This window comes from Anomaloglossus baeobatrachus, chromosome 1, assembly GCF_048569485.1.
Source record: "Anomaloglossus baeobatrachus isolate aAnoBae1 chromosome 1, aAnoBae1.hap1, whole genome shotgun sequence".
NCBI lineage: Eukaryota > Metazoa > Chordata > Amphibia > Anura > Aromobatidae > Anomaloglossus > Anomaloglossus baeobatrachus.
Window position 1 is genome coordinate 883145739 of NC_134353.1, and position 18571 is coordinate 883164309.

At 44.7% G+C, this 18571-nt stretch overlaps 1 protein-coding gene across 1 annotated transcript in view; it reads right to left on the reverse strand.

The window, feature by feature from the left end:
* Positions 1-10622: 10622 nt before the first annotated feature.
* The window catches only part of SNX18 (sorting nexin 18), a 66297-nt gene continuing 58348 nt past the window's right edge, over positions 10623-18571 (reverse strand). The window contains exon 2 of the mRNA XM_075326599.1: positions 10623-11389. Within this exon, the coding sequence (XP_075182714.1) occupies positions 11136-11389 (254 nt within the window). The 3' untranslated portion in view covers positions 10623-11135. The remainder of the gene's footprint in view (positions 11390-18571) is intronic.

Genomic DNA, 18571 nt, shown 5'->3' on the forward strand with positions numbered 1-18571 from the left:
GTATGAGATCACACTCACTGACTGGCCTGCTCTCTGAGTGGTCATTAACTGTATGATGTATCTGTAGAGCTAAAGTCACCATGTTACTTGGACCTCAATTTAAAGGGGTGGTTCACCCTTTTTCATTACTGGCCATATTAATATTACGTTGAGAAACAAGGTTTCTCTCAAATACCTTATGTTGTCAATAGTGCCTGTGAGCAGCGTTATTGCGGTCTACTCATCCCCTTCGCATGACCCCTGAGCTCCATGAACTCTGACATCCCGTGATGTCACGTTAACTGAGGCAGGCCGCAGTCTTCCTGAGTGACTGGGCTGTGGGCGGCTTTTCGCCGCTCATCACAGCCCAGCATCTCCCTGCTCCCTCCTCCTTCACTGCAGAGCGCCACAAGCAGGAGCGATGCTGGGCTGTGACATAACACCGCCCACAGCCCAGTGACTCATGGAGACTGGGGCTGCCCGCGGAGTTGTCAGGTCAACAGGAAGTTGGCATGACATCACCGGACATTGGAGGTCATGGAGCCCGGGGGTCACACGATGAGATTGAGCGGACCACAATAGCGTCGCTCACAGGCACTATTGGCAAAACAAGGTATTTAAGACAAAATTTGTTTCTCAACATAATATCGATGTGGCCAGTAATAACAAGGGATGGACCACCTCTTTAAGCTTCTCACCTTTTTTGTGGTTTGGTGTAGAAAAAAAGGCAATTCCCTCTTGGAAATCGTCCCGAAGACCCTCCACTTATTGAAATGGAAACTCAAGATGTACATGAGATAAAGATCTCATCAAACAAAACTCCTCTAAAGGGGGCTTTACACGCTACGACATCGCTAATGCAAACTCGTTTGGGTCACGGAATTGGTGACGCACATCCGGCCGCATTAGCGATGCCGTTGCGTGTGACACCTATGAGTGATTTTGCATCGTTGCAAAAACGTGCAAAATCGCTCATCGGTGACATGGGGGTCCATTCTCAAAAATTGTTTCTGCAGCAGTAACGAAGTTGTTCCTCGTTCCTGCGGCAGCACACATCGCTCCGTGTGACACCGCAGGAACGAGGAAGCTCTCCTTACCTGCCTCCTGGCCGCTATGCGGAAGGAAGGAGGTGGGCGGGATGTTACGTCCCGCTCATCTCCGCTCCTCCGCTTCTATTGGGCGGCGGCTCAGTGACGCTTAGTGACGTTGCTGAGACGCTAAACGAACCGCCCCCTTAGAAAGGAGGCGGTTTCCCTGGTCACAGCGACGTCGCCGGGCAGGTAACTACGTGTGACGGGTCTGGGCGATGTTGTGCGGCACGGGCAGCGATTTGCTCGTGTCGCACAACAGATGGGAGCGGGTACGCACACTGGCGATATCGGTACCGATATCGCAGTGTTTAAAGCGGCCTTTAGACAACTTTGCTTCTAGGTCACGTGAAGGCCAAAGCCTTGATGATGGGATGATACAATTCTGTATTTAATAAAGTGGAAATTGGTTCCTCTGTGTTGCCCGTGTAACCAAACGATGAGTCGGATAAAATTTAATAACTAATCATTAGTGAGAATGTGATCACCAACTACCTCTACATATACAGTCAGGGTCCTAAGTGTTGGCATCCTTGAAATTGTTCCAGAAAATAAAATATTTACCCCAGAAAATTATTGCAATTACATATTTCATTATACACGTTTATTTCCTCTGTGTGTATTGAATAAACCAATAAAAGAAGAAAAAAGCAAACTGGACATAATTTTACACAAAAACACCCAAAATTGGCCGAACAAAATTGTTGTCACCCTCAAATTAACATTTGGTTGCACACCCTTTGGAATAAATACTTGCATCCAGTCGCTTTCTATAACCATCTACTAGCTTCTTAAACCTCTCAACTGGAATTTTGGACTCTTCTTTTGCAAACTGCTCCAGGTCTCTCATATTTGAAGGTGTCTTCTACCAACAGCAATTTTAACATTTCTCCACAGGTGTCAATGGGAGTCAGATCCGACTCATTGCTGACACTTCAGAACTCTCCAGCGCTTTGTTTCCATCCATTTCTGGAGGCATCTTGAAGTATGTTTGGGGTCATTGTCCTGCAGGAATACCCATTACCTAGGACACAAACCCAACTTTCTGACATTGGGCACTACATTGTGACCTAAACTCCTTTGATAATCCTCAGGTTTCATGATGCCTTGCACACAGTCAAGGTTTCCAGTGCCAGAGGCAGCAAAACAACATCAAAAACTTTGAACCTCAACATATGTGACTGTAGGTGCTGTGTTCTTTTCTTTGTAGGCCTCATTCTGTTTTCAGCAAACACTAGAATGTTGTGCTTTACCAGAAAGCTCTATCTTGATCTGATTTATCCACAAGAAGCTTTCACAAAAGAATTTTGTCTAACTCGCATATATTTTGGCAAACTGCAGTCTAGCTTTTTTGTAGCTCTATGTCAGCAGTGGGGTCCTCCTGGGTCTCCTGCCATTCAAATGTCGATGGATAGATTGCGCTGAAACTGAGGCACCCGAAAGGGTGCTTTACACGCTGCGACATCGCCAGCGATCTCGTTAGCGATGTCACACGCCAGATCGCAAATGCGATCTGCAGAGATCGCATCTGTGACCGGCGCTATAAAAACGACCTATGTGCGATCTCAGCAGATCGCATCTGCGATCTGGCGTGTCACATCACTAACGAGATCGCTAGCGATGTTGCAGCGTGTAAAGCACCCGTAAGCCTGCAGAACAGCCTAAATTTCTTTGGAATTTAATTAGGACTGTTTATCCACCCAGGGAACTATCCTGACTTGTAACCTTTTATCAAGTTTTCTCTACTGTCCACATCAAAAAAAGATTAGGCAAGGAGTTGGCTAACCTTCTTTGATGTGGACAGTAGAGAAAGATTATGTGGCAATCCGTGAACAAAAGAACATCACGATCACAGAGATGGACTTGGAACCTTGAGAAGATTGAAACCTTCTCTTTCTGTTCTCCATGCTTAGGCTATGTGCCCACGGGAGCTTGCTTCTGCGGATTTTGATGCGGAAAAACTGCGGATATATCTGGATTTTCCAGATAAATCCGCACAGACACTCCCCATGTTATCCTATGGGACATGGGGAGTGTCTGTGTCCACGCTGAAGTATGTGCGGCTGCGGAATATGCTGCAGATGTCCCGCAGCCGCACATAACTGCATGTCAATTATTCCTGCGGAAATCCCGGCCTTCCACTATGGAGATAGAGGCCGGGACGTCCGCAGGTAAATCGCATGAAAGTCCGCAGGTTTACCGCAGCTATTCCGCTGTACTACCGCAGCTAAAAATAGCTGCAGATTCCGGCGAGCAGCTGCGGTAAACCTGCGGCCGTACCTGTGGATACATCCGCAGGTACGAGCTCCCGTGGGCACATAGCCTTAGTGTGGCACACAAAGACACACAATGCAAAGAATAAGTCAACTGCTCCCCCTTTTTTTTTTTTAATCTGGTTTTAGATATGATTTTCATATTGCCCTTGTTACTTGCCACAGCCGAGTTTGAACAAGTATCACACACATGAAAAAAAGCTGTTTACCCAATTTTGGAAAAGTGCCAACAATTTTGTAGGTACCATTTTGGGGGTTTTGTGTGAAATTATTTCCAATTTGGCTTTTTTTTCTCTTTTTTTGTGGTGTTCCAGTACACACAAGAGGAAATAAAAATATGTATAACAAAACGTGTAATTACAATAATGTTTTGAGAGAAATACGTCATTTTCTGGAACTATTTCATGGCCTCTAACTTGTAATAAAGTTCAGCTCCAACCACATGAGTGAGGCTAAGGGTACCTTCACACTTAGCGATGCAGCAGCGATCCGACCAGCGATCTGACCTGGTCAGGATCGCTGCTGCATCGCTACATGGTCGCTGGTGAGCTGTCAAACAGGCAGATCTCACCAGCGACCAGTGAACAGCCCCCAGCCAGCAGCGACGTGCAAGCGACGCTGCGCTTGCACGGAGCCGCCGTCTGGAAGCTGCGGAGACTGGTAACTAAGGTAAACATCGGGTATGGTTACCCGATGTTTACATTAGTTACCAGTGTGAGCAGGGAGCAGGGAGCCGCGCACACTGAGCGCTGGCTCCTTGCTCTCCTAGCTACAGTACACATCGGGTTAATTAACCCGATGTGTAATGCAGCTACATGTGCAGAGAGCAGGGAGCCGCGCACACTGCTTAGCGCTGGCTCCTTGCTCTCCTAGCTGCTGTACACATCGGGTTAATTAACCCGATGTGTACAGCAGCTACATGTGCAGAGAGCCGGAGCCGGCAGCACAGGCAGCGTGAGAGCTGCAGAGGCTGTTAACTAAGGTAAATATCGGGTAACCACCTTGGTTACCCGATGTTTATCTTGGATACAGCTTACCTCAGCTGTCAGACGCCGGCTCCTGCTCCCTGCTCGCTTCATTTGTCGCTCTCTTGCTGTCACACACAGCGATCTGTGTGTCACAGCAGGAGAGCGGCTTTGAAGAAAACGAACCAGGGCTGTGTGTAACGAGCAGCGATCTCGCAGCAGGGGCCAGATCGCTGCTCAGTGTCACACACAGCGAGATCGCTAATGAGGTCACTGCTGCGTCACAAAAAGCGTGACTCAGCAGCGATCTCGGCAGCGAGCTCGCTGTGTGTGAAGCACCCCTAAGGTTGACCATACAAATTAGATTAAAATACCTATCTGGTGGGACAAGTTAATCTGCTGATGTTCATGCAGTAGATCATAGGAGGGGAGAAAATGATCAGGCATGTTGAATTTCAGCATGCTCAGTCCTTGTTTGCAAGGGAGGCATTGGAGAATGGTTTTGGTCTTTTTTTTACACAGGCAGATTCTCCCATTTTAACCTACAGTGACATTGAGTGAATATGTGCTGGTTTAGCACCATACTTATGGGAGAAGCATTAGCAAACAGCAAAATGTATGGGGATGAGCATTTGTTTGAATGCTCTTTGGTCCCAATAAAGCATGCATTAGTGTCGTCAGCATATCCCGCTGTACATTAGAGGATGTGCTACCATTCAATTGCTCTGCCAGGGTAAAAAAGGTTATCTGCTGATGTCACAATGTGACTGCAGGATAGCAAGGAACAGGGGAGGCTCCTATACTGCCCGTTACGCTAGGGGATCCTAGGATATCCCTGACCTCAGGGTTACCACTAATGGTGGAGATGCCAGAGTTCCATGCCTGGCCATTCTCCTGACCCAATCTAATCTGTTATCCCCCTCTCCTAGGGAAGGAAGGGGAAGCAATGTGATGGTAACAGATTAAAACAGACAGGGCAAAGAACCAAAACTCAGACACACTGCAAACTCAAAAGGAACAAAAAGTAAAGCCCCCGTCACATTTAACGACTTTCCAGCGATCCTGACAACAATACGACCTGATCGGGATCGCTGGTAAGTCGCTATGTGATCACTGGTGAGATGTCAAACAGTCAGATCTTCCCAACGACGTAGCAGCGATACAGCAACCGTAGCGACCTGTATAACGATCTCGGTGGTACGTGTCTGAGCTCTGAGTTGTCAACGAGGTCGTTGGTAAGGCGTCAAACACAACAATGCATCCTGCCCAGTAGGACCTCGATGATCAAAAAAATGGTCCAGGCCATTTCGACACATCCAGCGATCTCACAGCAGGAACCTGGTCGCTGCAATGTGTCAAACGTAGCGAGATCGCTGGCGAGTCACAGAATCTGTGACTCAGCAGCAATCTCGCTATGTGTGAAGGTACCTTAAGAGTCTAAGGAGAAAAGCAAGAACAGGAAAGAAAAGACAACAAGGGTTAACACCACAACTGCAATAATGCTCAACAACCACCTTTACGTCTGTATCACAACACCTCACCAGACCAGTATAGGTAACTATAGCTGGCACTAATGAAATAATCCAGCCAGCATATATAGGAGGGGAGCGAACGCAATAGGCTCTTTGATCACATGATGTGGCGGAGCTAAACAAACAGCCCAGCAGAGATTAACCTTTGCTAGCTTGCCTAAGCCTGTGGGTCGACACCCGGGTCTCCATGCGCTGATCACAGACATCAGAAAAGTTAGCAGGCAGTATGAGAATCTGTAGTTTCCGCAGATCCTGAACATGACTGTTGGCGATGACTGCAAAACTCTTCTCGTGAAAGCTGACATACAAGCAGTTGGTTTGTGTCTACTACTTGTTCGGTGTGCATATATGGGCCAAAATGGGGAATGGGTGTTCAGCTACCAATCATGGGCTAGAATAAAATGAGCGTCGAGTTCCCTTCCCGATTAAAAGCATGTAGAGTATGTGTAAAGGAAATTAAAAAGTAATAGATGGCGGCCGGCAACTGTTGATGGTGTATGGCCAACATGAGTTCCAGACCATGGCCTTTATAGTACTTTCCGGAAAAAAAAAATCTAACATATTTGGATCGGCGTGTATGGAAGGTCATTCCTGGCATGTCGCTGAGGATTGCATTGGTCTGTATGAGCGGCAGATGTCGGAGGCCTTGGCCTATAGCTGTCCCTACAGCCAGGCGCTGTTTAGTTTACTCTTCCTTTTCCCATTCCACAATCTGCGGCCTTGGCAGAGACAACTCTTTCAGTAAAATATTGTTGCACACCGACTTTTCATCTTTGCTCTCATTAGTCTCGGTCTGTTTCTCCTAAACATAATCCTCCCCTAATCTTCCAGCGTGGTCCTTGATGGTTTGATGAATAATAGGCGAATGCCATAAAAAGACGTCAGGGGAACAGGATACGTTTTGGCCGAAACCTCTGGAAGGACAGACGTGGAATTTCAGTGACTCAATGCTTTACTCGTCACACGATATTTTTTTTCTTTTTTTTTTTTTTAAAGCCACCACAATAAAAATGCCGTGTTCAGAAATTGTGCTGTCTGGAGGGAAGGAAGTGGTAGAAAAGGCTCGATACAGTACGGAATATTCTCCTAGAAAAAAGTACTAAAAATACAATCACTGCAGCAGAGCACAAAACTAATGCTGGAAATACTGACCCCGCACCTAAAATACCCAATGTAGCATTGTGCACAAGACATGGCTGCATAGTAATCAATGGGGTTGTAAAAAAAAAAAAAAAACAAACATTCACACCATGCAGTTCTGAGAGATTGCTGCACTTCTTAAAGCTACGGCATTGCCTATCCTGGTAGGACAATCCCTTTAATAGTCTTTATATTGTAAGCTAATTTGCTTTACTTCTTTGATAGACATCATAAGCAACATTCTGTAGGTCGGAGCTGCATTCATAATTCTGTTGACTAACGCTTGGCGTAAGTTGATGATTTACTGACATATTTAAGCTTTAAGGCTATGTGCCCATGGGACTATGTACCCGCGGATTTTGCCACGGAAAACCAGATAAATCCGCAGGTTAACGCAAGTACAGACACTCCCCATGTTATCCTACGGGATTTGGGAATTGCTGTATCAATGCTGCGGTATGTGCGGCTGTGGAATATGCTGCGGATTTCCCGCAGCCGCATGTAACTGCATGTCAATTATTCATGCGGAAATATCTGTGGAATTCCCGCTCCTCCACTATGGAGATAGAGGCCGGGACTTCTGCAGGTATTTCCGCACTTGTCCCGCAGGTTTACCGCAACAAAAATGCTCGAATCCTGCAGCAATGGATAGCTGCGGATTCCGGGGAGCAGCTGCGGGAAACCTGATGCAAAATCCGCAGGTACATTGTCCCGTGGGCACATAGCCTAACAGTGGTGGCGCGTTCAACATGAAGCAATTAGCATTGGGCTGTAATGTGAGAATAGAGTTCTTTAGTATGGCCGCAATAACCAGACCTCAAATCAACAAAGGGATTTTCTCAATTTTGACATCACGTATGCAAGTAATGAACCCTTAAAAATCAAGGTTTAGAAATGACCTGTTTTGTATAAAAAAAAAAATGCTAGTGCCCTGCAGATTTGGGGTTAATATTATTCTGACACCATGTGGCTGCTGTAGCAGGAGTTCTGCTGCCAGGAGGAAATTAACCTTATTCCTCCTGGCAGCCTCCAGCTGTCAGTAATAGGGGCGGTGCCAGAGTGGCTTCAGTCACTATTCAGTACATAGGCAGTGGCAGCTATAACCGCGTCCCGGCACTGACTGACAGCTGGCTCTGTACTGATGCAATGCTGACCCTGATATCAGTGGTTAAAGCCGTTTGCTCACTATGCATATAACGAAGACTGAAGCTGCATCGACTGTGCATGTATGACGGAAAGTCCGAGGCTGCTGGGAAGAATAAAGTTGATTTTCTCCCTGCAGCTGGGCTCTCAGTGCAGTGACTGCATGGCCTTAAAAATTATATAAACCTGCATATTAATCCCAAATTCGCAGTTTAAGAGTTTTTTTTTATATGACAGTTTCCTTTTAAGTGTATTTAAGGGGAATTTGTCACTAGGTGTTTGCTATGTAATCTAAGAGCAGCATGATGTACGTAGGGACTGAGACCCTGATTGCAGTGATGTGTCACTTTATGGGCTGCTTGCTGCCACTTTGATGCCATCTGATTCCTCCTCTTCTGATCTAGTCGTGCTCAGAATAGTGAGCCCTGTATAGCCCCACCCACACCACTGACTGGCAGCCTTCTGTATACACTGCGCATTGACAGAAAACTGCTAATCAGAGGTGGGGGCAGGGTTACACGAGCAGTTGACTAAGGGGTACGAGACACCTAGTCCCTAGTCATATCTCCTGTTGATAAAACACTGATTTTATTGTAACAACACATAGAATAATAAGTGACATCGCAGGAATCAGGATCTCTGCCCCTACATTATGCTGCTTTCAGATTACAAAACAAAAATCTGCTGACAGACTCTCTTTAATCTATACCTGACTAGGAGAGATATGACTTGCTTTTCGCAAGGTCTTCAAAGTGAAGAACTGCAGACCTGATATTTAAGGAATAAAAATTAATAATCAATTGTAAGGAGCCAGGTAACTAGCGGATATGTAACCCTCCGATAGCCGATTTAATATTTATACAAAGACAACTCTATGGCTGAATAATCTTTAGCCAGATTTATAAAATACAGGTGGAAAAAAACTTTAATACATTATAATCGCCATTCTGACTTGGATCCCGACAGTAAGCACACCAGCTTCATCAGGTACAAAACATCTATTTAATAATGAATGCAGTAAGAAATGTGAAGTCTTGTGCCAGATCAAAGAACACTTCTGGTCAGAGAGAAGTTGCTTCATGTGAAATCTAGATTAAAAAGGTGTATATTCCAATCGTAGACATTTATTGCATATAGTAAAAGTCTGATAGATGAAGGTCTCCACTATGTGCAGAATGGGAACCCCTCGACTATTGTCTGGTAACGTGGCCTGTGTGAATGGAAACGTTTCCGCGCCCGTGCAGCTCTCCGCTTTCACTTCTAAATGTTTAATATTGGAATACGCCATTAAAATTTCTGAAATGGGGTGGTGACTTTAAAGTTATTTATTATTTTTCTACACCGTGACATTGATAAAAAGGGAATCTGTCAAAAGGTTTTTGCCACCTAATCTGAGAGCAGTATAAAGTAGGGGCAGAGATCCTGATTCCAGCGATGTGTCACTTACTGGGCTGCTTAGTGCAGTTTTGATAAAATCACTGATTAATCAGCAGTAGATTATCATCACAGGACTACTTGGAATGCTACCAGGTAGTCCAGCATATTCATGAGCTCTGTATAACTGCTAGATCTGCAGCAGAGAAAACACTGATTTATCAAAATGACAGCAAACAGCTCAGTAAGTGACAAATCACTGGAATCAGGGTCTCTGTCTCTACATTATGCTGCTCTCAGATGGGGGAAGCAAAAACTTGGTGATAGATTCCCTTTAAAATATGGGTACAAGGAAACCAAATAGATTACCACACTTAAAGGGGTTGTGTTTTACAATCGCTAAATCGGTTTATCACAGTGGATCCCACAAAAGATCAGCTATGACACGCAGCATGCATTCACCTGCCATCACAAAGACAAAAAGAAAAGCTTTACATGGTGCTCATTCATTGATATCAATGTAAAGAAATGCCTCCAGAAAGAAGGACGCTTCAAAAGTAAAAAGGACCTTTCCCCTCTTAAAGGGAACCTGTCAGCTGATTCATGCAGCCAGGTATATTGAAATGCCTTTAGAAGGGAGAACGCTCCGAAACGAAAGGACCTTTCCCCTCTTAAAGGGAACCTGTCAGCTGATACATGCAGCTAGATCTGTTGAAATGCCTTTAGAAGGGAGAACACTCCAAAACGAAAGGACCTTTCCCCTCTTAAAGGGAACATGTCAGCCGGGTATGTTTGACTAAAACACTGCAACGTTTCAGAGAAAAACATACTGGAATAGCTGTCGGGGGACAGAGTTGCGCTGTGCACTAGTCGGACAGGCGGATCCCTGGTGGTCTTCCCCCTGCCCGCTGCCCTGGACTGACAGGTCCCTACCTATACACGCTCAGAGATCAATGAAGGGGCGACTTCATCTCCCCACAATCATTGACCACCAAATGCCCAACTTACTTTCCCAGTACAGAACCTTCTATATAAATACCTAAATGTGCCCAAATTACAGTGCGTGCATGAACAAAAAACAAATAGGAGCACAACACAACCCTAAATTTACATGAGATGCATTCCCTCCTGTGATAAAATATCAATTTATTACTATTAATAAAAAAAAAATAAAATAGTTTGGGAAGGCACAAGGACTGAAGAATTGCTCAAGTAAAAAGTTCTGTAAACTGAAGATTTTTTTCCTTTTGTTAAATCCAGAATGTGAAAAAAAACCCAAAAAAACAAAAAGGCAACTGAAGACGTCGTCATGTCGCAGGTTACGTCGTCCGCTCGGAGTATGCGCCGTGAAATAGGTCAATGGTAAGGCAAACGGCATACTCCAGAACAAAGGTACAATGGTAGTGTAAGCATCGATAATAGAATTAAATACAAATGCGCTATGCTGGATCTAAGAGTCCATTTTTTTCTTCTTTTATTGTAATCACAGTATACTAAAAAATAAATGTACGACCATTCGTGTACCACCGCCAATTATTGGCAACAGGATGTTCCTTTTCTTAGGAGTAATTACTAAAAAGAAAGTCTTAAGCCTCCTTAAAAACGAGGAGAACGAGTTCCGGGTTCTCAGTTGGGGGGTGACTAGGCGGTGTCGTATTTCTGTAGCGCCTCCTCCAACTTTAGCGTCACTTTTTGGAAGAAGGTTATCTGTTGCTGTAAGAAATGTTGCATTTGTGACTTGAAGTCCCGCACGCGGATTCGGTGAAAATGTTGGATTTCGGCCAAGGTGGCGTAAGATATGATGTTACAGCGTTCTTGGATTTCGGTAGCTTTCTGTAGCTCCATCTTGCCCTCCTCGATGTGCTTCTTGCTTTCGCGGACTTTGGTTAGTGCCCCTGTGGAAGAGCAGAGAGGAGGGTTAATGGTCTATGGTCCAATAAAACGTTCGTTAAAAATTGTACAGCTTAGGCCAGACATTTCAAGACAACTTTCCCTAAAATACACAAGCCCCCAAGGTTTTAAAATTGTTACCTGGTTAGTTATTACTGGGAAAGTGGGATGACACTGCCTTCACTACATCACCGGCATGGGTTGTCAACTGCTCTCCCAAGCCGGTGGCTTTCTCAGAGTACACAGTAGTGCTCGCTCAAGTGTCTGCTGGGACAGCTGTCGGCCAAACAATCCTCTGAAGCGTCTGTTTGGTAGACAGCCATCTAAAGTGTATGGTGAGCCCAATATCGTTTCGAAAGGGGTCAGACACTCGGCACCCTCGCTGGTCAGCCGACTGGCGAGACTGGGGCACTGCTGTACTGCAATACCCATCACAGCCACTGGTATGTAGGCTGAGTGCAGATAAGCAAGCAAACGATAATGGCGGAGGGCTCGCAACATCCCTACAGACCATTCAATGAGCTGATTGGAAGCCATGCTGGGAGTTGGACCTCCACAATCAATACCAACGTCCTAACTATAACCTGCCCATGTATGTGACTGCTATTCGCTCAACGTTCACACAACAGTTTCCCCCTCCCCAGACTACCACATGCACATAGGAATCGGCCAAATGAAGCTTCTTGAAATGGGGAGGGAGAAAGGGATCGGGATTTGAAATGACAACTGCTCAATCTGTCCATCGGGAGGCTGCCACACACAACAAATGGTCGGCCAGTCCTGCCGAAACTGGAGGGTCCAGCCAACTCATCCAATGTGTATGGTGGGCCTTTAGGTTTGCACACTTGCTCCAGTCATCCAATGGTAGATTCTAAGCTCAGATTTCTACACAAGACCGATATCATTTTTGGCATCCAGATAATCACTGGGGGAAGTCGTATGTCATGGTAAGTAACCATGTTGGACAAAGCCACAAAAATGCAGGTTTAGTGCTAATAATACTACAAAAATTACCACTCTGGAGGCCGGACGAGTGCCATAAACATATGTAATAAAATGCGAATAATCTGACATGATCCTCAGGATGGATAGAGTATCAAACCTTGGGTGGCCTGGTGGAGTCTGGAAGGTCCTAGTAGCACATCGGCCAACGGCATAGACATCATTTATCCGCTCCCTCAGGAATCCACTGTATATGAAACGCTACAGATCTACAGTGTAATAATCATTACACAAAGATATATCTATATATCAGTCTATGCGGTGTTCTCCTTTATCGATGACAGTCATTCATTTATTCTGGTGCAAAAGTGTATTACTATTACGGAAAAATGGAAAAGCCCCAAATCCTCCCTCACTGCCATGTAATGGGTTTTATAGTCACAGATCACGGGCCATAGGATTCGATGATGAACAGAATTCAATTCAGAACATGGAAAAAGGATCAAAGAATGAAAAGTCATCCTGTAGGGACAGAGGTGTTCACTAAAAGCACCGAGATCACCACTTCATGCTATATACAGCGCCCGGGGGAGAAGGGGAGGATTCTTTTTAGTGTAGATTCAGGAATTTTGGGTTTAGCAATAAATCTGCGAATTGAATGAAAATACCCTAATGTGAAAAAGACCCCAAGTTTCATCCAATGGTAAGCATGTTCTCATTGAGGTCACTGTGATACTCGTGTGCATCAGGCCTTAAGGCCGCTTTACACGCTATGATTTATCTGACTCATTAGCGAAGTGACACGCCCAGATCGTTGTTACGATTTGCTGAGATCGCTCATAGATCATTTTGTAGCGGTCACACGTACACATCTCACAAGCGACGCCAAATCGTTCAGCGATATATTGTTTGACCAAGGCGGTCGTGTGGATGTTGTTCGTCGTTTGCAGGGCGTCAAACGTACCAAGATGTCTGCTGCGTTCCAAACGATGAACAATATTTTGAAAATGAACGACATGTAAGGCTACTTTCACACATCCGGTTTTTGCTCTGCGGCACAATACGGCGCTCTGCAGAAAAACCGCAAACGTTTTTTTTGCCGCCGGTTGCATTTTTATTGCATAGACTTACATTAGTGCCGTATTGTGCCGCATGGGCCTGCGTTCTGTCCGTTTTTTGCCGCATGCAGCAGATTTAGCTGATGCCGCGACCGGATGGAACGTTGCCTGCAACGTTTTTTGCTCCGGCAAAAAAACCGCATCGCGCCGCATCCGGCCGCTGCGGCGCATTTTTCAATGCATGCCTATGGACCCCGGATGCGTCGCGATGCGGAAAAAAAAAACGCATCCGGCCGCCGCATGCGGTTTCTTCCACTGCGCATGCTCAGTAGCGTGCCGCAACCGGAAAAAAACGGACCGGCCGCATGTAAAAACTTATGCAAAGGATGCGGTGTTTTCGCCACATCCGTTGCATAGGTTTCACAGCCGGATTGAGCCGCACAGCTCAAACCGGATGTGTGAAAGTAGCCTTAGCGATCAACGATTTTCAACCTATTTGCGATAGTTCGGAGTCGCACGTAGGTTGTAATACTCAACGACGTCGCTAACGATGCCGGATGTGCGTCACGGAAACCATGACCCCGCCGACAAATCGCTAGACAAATCGTAGCGTGTAACGCCTTTACACGATCATGAATTTCCACAATGTGGGGTTTCTACTGTGTAAAGATCACAAGGATGGCTACTAACTGAAAAATAAGGCCTCTTATTCAAAGGTTTTAGTAAATCCCTATATACAGAATCACAGAAGTGAGTACACCCTCACATTTTCATAACTATTTTATTATATTTTTTATGCGACAACACTGAAGATCTGACCCTTTGATTTAAAGTAGTCAGTGTACAGCCTGTATAACAGGGTAAATTTGATGCCCTCTAAAGAATTCACACAGCCATGTCTAAACCGTTGGCACCAAAAATGAGTACACCCCTAGGTGAAAATTAACTAAACTGTGCCCAAAGTGTCAATATTTTGTGTGATCAACATTATTTTCCAGCACTGCCTTAACTGTCTTTGGCATGGAGGTCACTAGAGCTTCACAGGAGCCACTGGACCCTCTTCCATACTCCATGACGACATCATGGAGCTGGTGGATGTTAGAGGCCTTGCGCTCCTCCAGCTGTCCGAGGATGATCCACAGATGCTCAATAGGGTTTGGGTCTGGAGGTACTTGGCCCAGCCAGCACCTTTACCCTAAGCTTCTTTAGCAAAGCAGCTCTGCTTCACTACTCACAGTTCATGTTGGCATTCATGGTTCCCTCAAACGTTAGTTCTCCATTGCGGGCAGCACTCATGCAGCCTCAAACCATGACAATCCAACCACCATGCTTGACTGTCAGCAAGACACTTGTCTTTGTTCTCCTCACTTGGTATCAAAAGTGTTTTGATGCCACGACTAAGATTATCTTGGTCTTATCAGACCACATAAAAAGAGAGTTTCAGTAATCCATATCCTTAGCCTGCTTGTCTTTAGCAAACTGTTTGCAGGCTTTTTTTGTTCATCATGTTTAGAAGAAGCTTATTTCTGCGACGACAGCCATGCAGACCAATCTGATGTAGTGTGCGGCATATGGTCTGAGCACTGACAGGCGACCATGGTGAAGCCTGTTCTGAGTAGAACCTGTCTTGCTAAACTGCTGTATGGTGTTGGCCACCGTGCTTTAGGGTGTTGGCAATCTTCTTATAGCTTAGGCTATCTTTATGTAAAGCATATACATAAATTGTATGCGGCTTGATTCATACATCCTTCGCAAAGTTTAATCTGCCCAATTCCAGCCTTGCTAAAGCATCCCCAAATCATTACCGAAGCTCGACCAAATTTCACAGTGGGTGCAAGTGACTGTGGCTTGTACGCCTCTTCAGGTCTCCGTCTAACCATAAGATGACCAGGTGTTGGACAAAGCTGAAAATTAGAGTCATCAGAGAAGATTACCTTACTCTAGAAATTGGGCAGATTAAACTTTGCGAAGGACGTATGACTCAAGCCACATACAAGATTATACTGGAAAAACAGTTGCTTTCTTCCGCTCAGGCAATGTTCCCAAACTCTCAGGACTGTTTTTTTCCAGCAGGACAATACGCCATGTCACACAGCTAGATGTATCAATGTGTGGCTGAATCCTGTCATGGCCAGCCCAATCTCCAGACCTGAACCCTATTGAAAACCTCTGGAATGTAATCAAGAGGTAGATGGATAGTCACAAGCCATCAAAGAAGAACTGCTTAAATTTTTGCAACAGGACTGGCATAAGGTCACCCAAAAGCAGTGTGAAAGACTGGTGGAAATCCTGCCAAGACGCATGGAAGCTGTGATTTTCCAGAGTTAAATCATTATTAGTATTGTTGTTTCTAAATGATTATCTTGTTTTCTTTGCATTATTTAAGGTCTGGAAGCAATGCATTTTTTATTATTTTGACCATTTCTCATTTTCCGAAAATAAATACAAAATGTATTGCTTGGAAATTTGGAGGCGTTGTCAGTAGTTTATAGAATAAAAATTTACATTTTACTCAAAAATATACCTATATAGAGAGAAAAATCTGAAACTGAAAATTTAGAAGTGCACTCTTAATTTTTGCCAGAGCTGTACATAAATCAATAAGAACGTTTAGCTACTCTTTCAGTACTTTATCAGAACAGGACAAGTGCTGGATACCTGCCACTCACGAATGCGAGCTATTAGATTTGTGCAGTGTAAATCAGCAAAGCGCTAATTTGACAAGTGAAATGATCTTTTGGCTTACGAGACAATGCCCTGCCTCGATGATATCACGTACACTGCTCATGTGACCACTTCAGCCAATCACTGGCCTTCGTTGTGACACTTATATGTGACTGCTAATGCCAGTAATGGGCTGCAATAGTGACCGATGCTGCACAACTGGCAGGACCTGAGGAAGAGCGAGCCTGGTGGACTCATCATGTAGGGCATGGTTCTTTAATTGCTTTAGAACCATCCTTGCAGATATATATTTATTTATTTTAAAGTCTGTACAATTTCTGTAAAGCACATGTGCCATCAGGACGACCCAAAACATGTCCTAGTAGAGGTTATGGATGTCAGAGGCGACCAACCCCTCGAGGACTAAATCATTTTTACATTGGTATTGTGAAATTTATATTTTGGGATGGTTAGCACTTTGTGACGTGAACTGTCCATGAAGACATCTTTGGAAATATCTCTACATGTTTAACGCTGAATTTTCTATCTATCTATCTCTCTCTCTATATCTAATATATATATATATATATATATATATATATATATATATATATATCTCTCCATCTATCTCTCTATCTATCTATCTATATATATCTGCCTCGTGATAGGTGCTTAGTTAAGCCCCTGTCACTAGATATATATATATATATATATATATATATATATATATATATATATATATATATATATATATATATATATAACGCTCACTGCTGAAGATAGTAAAGCGGTGAGCAAGACCCACTAGCCCACAGAGGGAACCCGGGCTTACCCTCTAGTGAGAGGGCTTAACTAAGCCCCTATCACGAGGCAGATGCCAGGTGCCACTGCCAAGACCGGGACTGTGGCAGCTGACCCCCAGGGCAGGGATGGACACGGGGACAAACTGGCAAAGTCTCTAGTGCAACTAAGACCACCGGGAAGCCTGAGGCAGAAGGCATGGCTATGGAGGATGGACAGAATCAATTAGTATAGCTCGGATCACCTGGGTACCTGGGGCAGGTGGCACGACTTAGATGGACTGACAACATCACTGGTAAAGCTGGGACCACCGGGGTACCAACGAGTCCGAGAGACAGGCAAAGGACACTGTAATGGGAAACCACAGCTGACAAGGGGACCTGACAACCAGCTGGCTAGGGAACACACTAACTAATCACATTGATCAGGCACCTCCCCTAATAGGAGAGTGCTTTAAGTACTCAGTGCCTCTCAGCGATTGACAGAGGTAATTCTATGCGTTACACCACCGAGAGATATACATTTTCTTTTTTACTGGTAATCATTGAGAAAGCGTTGTGTGAAATCACCATACACATCAATATCTATCCGCACCGTTCAGGTCATGTATTGTATCCGATCCGCAGCCTTCACGAAGACAATGAACTTGACAAAAGCCGGAACAGGAAATATTTTTCGCCTCTACCTTCACATGATCAGGTGTCAAAAGAAGAAGGATAACACATTGTTATATCAGGAATGTATTCGCTCCCTCTATTAACGTTAGTTATTCCTTTCTTATGAGAAGCAGTGGTCAACAAGTACCAAGCCCTGTGACAACTAAGCTCTGACCGGGACTGAAAACACACAAAATCACCCCCAAAAACAAACATTTCTAGTTTTATCCCAAGACTCTGACAATTCACAGCCATATGAAAAAGTCTGCAAACCCGGCAACAATGACAATAGCAAAGCAAAAGAGAAAGAAGCCATAGCTATAGCTCTGGCTGCCAGATGGCCGCTTCGTCTCTGTGAGTAAGCAAGAAATGCGTCCAAAAATGATGATCCGGGGGACGGAGATAAAAGGCCACGGCTCGATATGGATTCCACATGTCAGCGGAAGAATAACTTTTCCGCGGGGGAAAAGGGGGGGGGGGGGGTGGAATTTAAAAAAGACCTGTCTTTTGTGATGTGTAAAAAAATAAAAATGTATATATATTATATAAAGCTGAATGTATGTATGTATGTATGTATGTATGTATGTATGTATGTATGTATGTATGTATGTATGTATGTATGTCTGGGATTGGCATCTGCACCGTCGCAGCTACAACCACAAAATTTTGCACACTCATACTTCTGGACCCCGAGAGCGTCATAGGCTATGTTTTGTGGGGAAATTTTAACCCCGCTCTTTACAGTTATTCGCCACAGTGCAGCCAGAACTTCAGAAGAATGCGCAGCCACGCCCTTATATGGAATGTTGGCGTGTCACAATGCAGCCAGGGAAAGAGAGACACAGACAGGGAAAGAGGCAGACACAGACAAAGAGGCAGACACAGACAAAGAGACAGACTAACAGGGAAAGAGAGAGACAGGTTAAGAGACAGACAAAGACAGAGACAGACAAAGGGAAACAGACAGACAGGGAAAGATAGGGAAAGAGATAAAAGACAGGTAAAGAGACAGACAAAAAGACAGACACAGGGAAAGAGACAGAGAAAGACAGACAAAGAGAGAGAG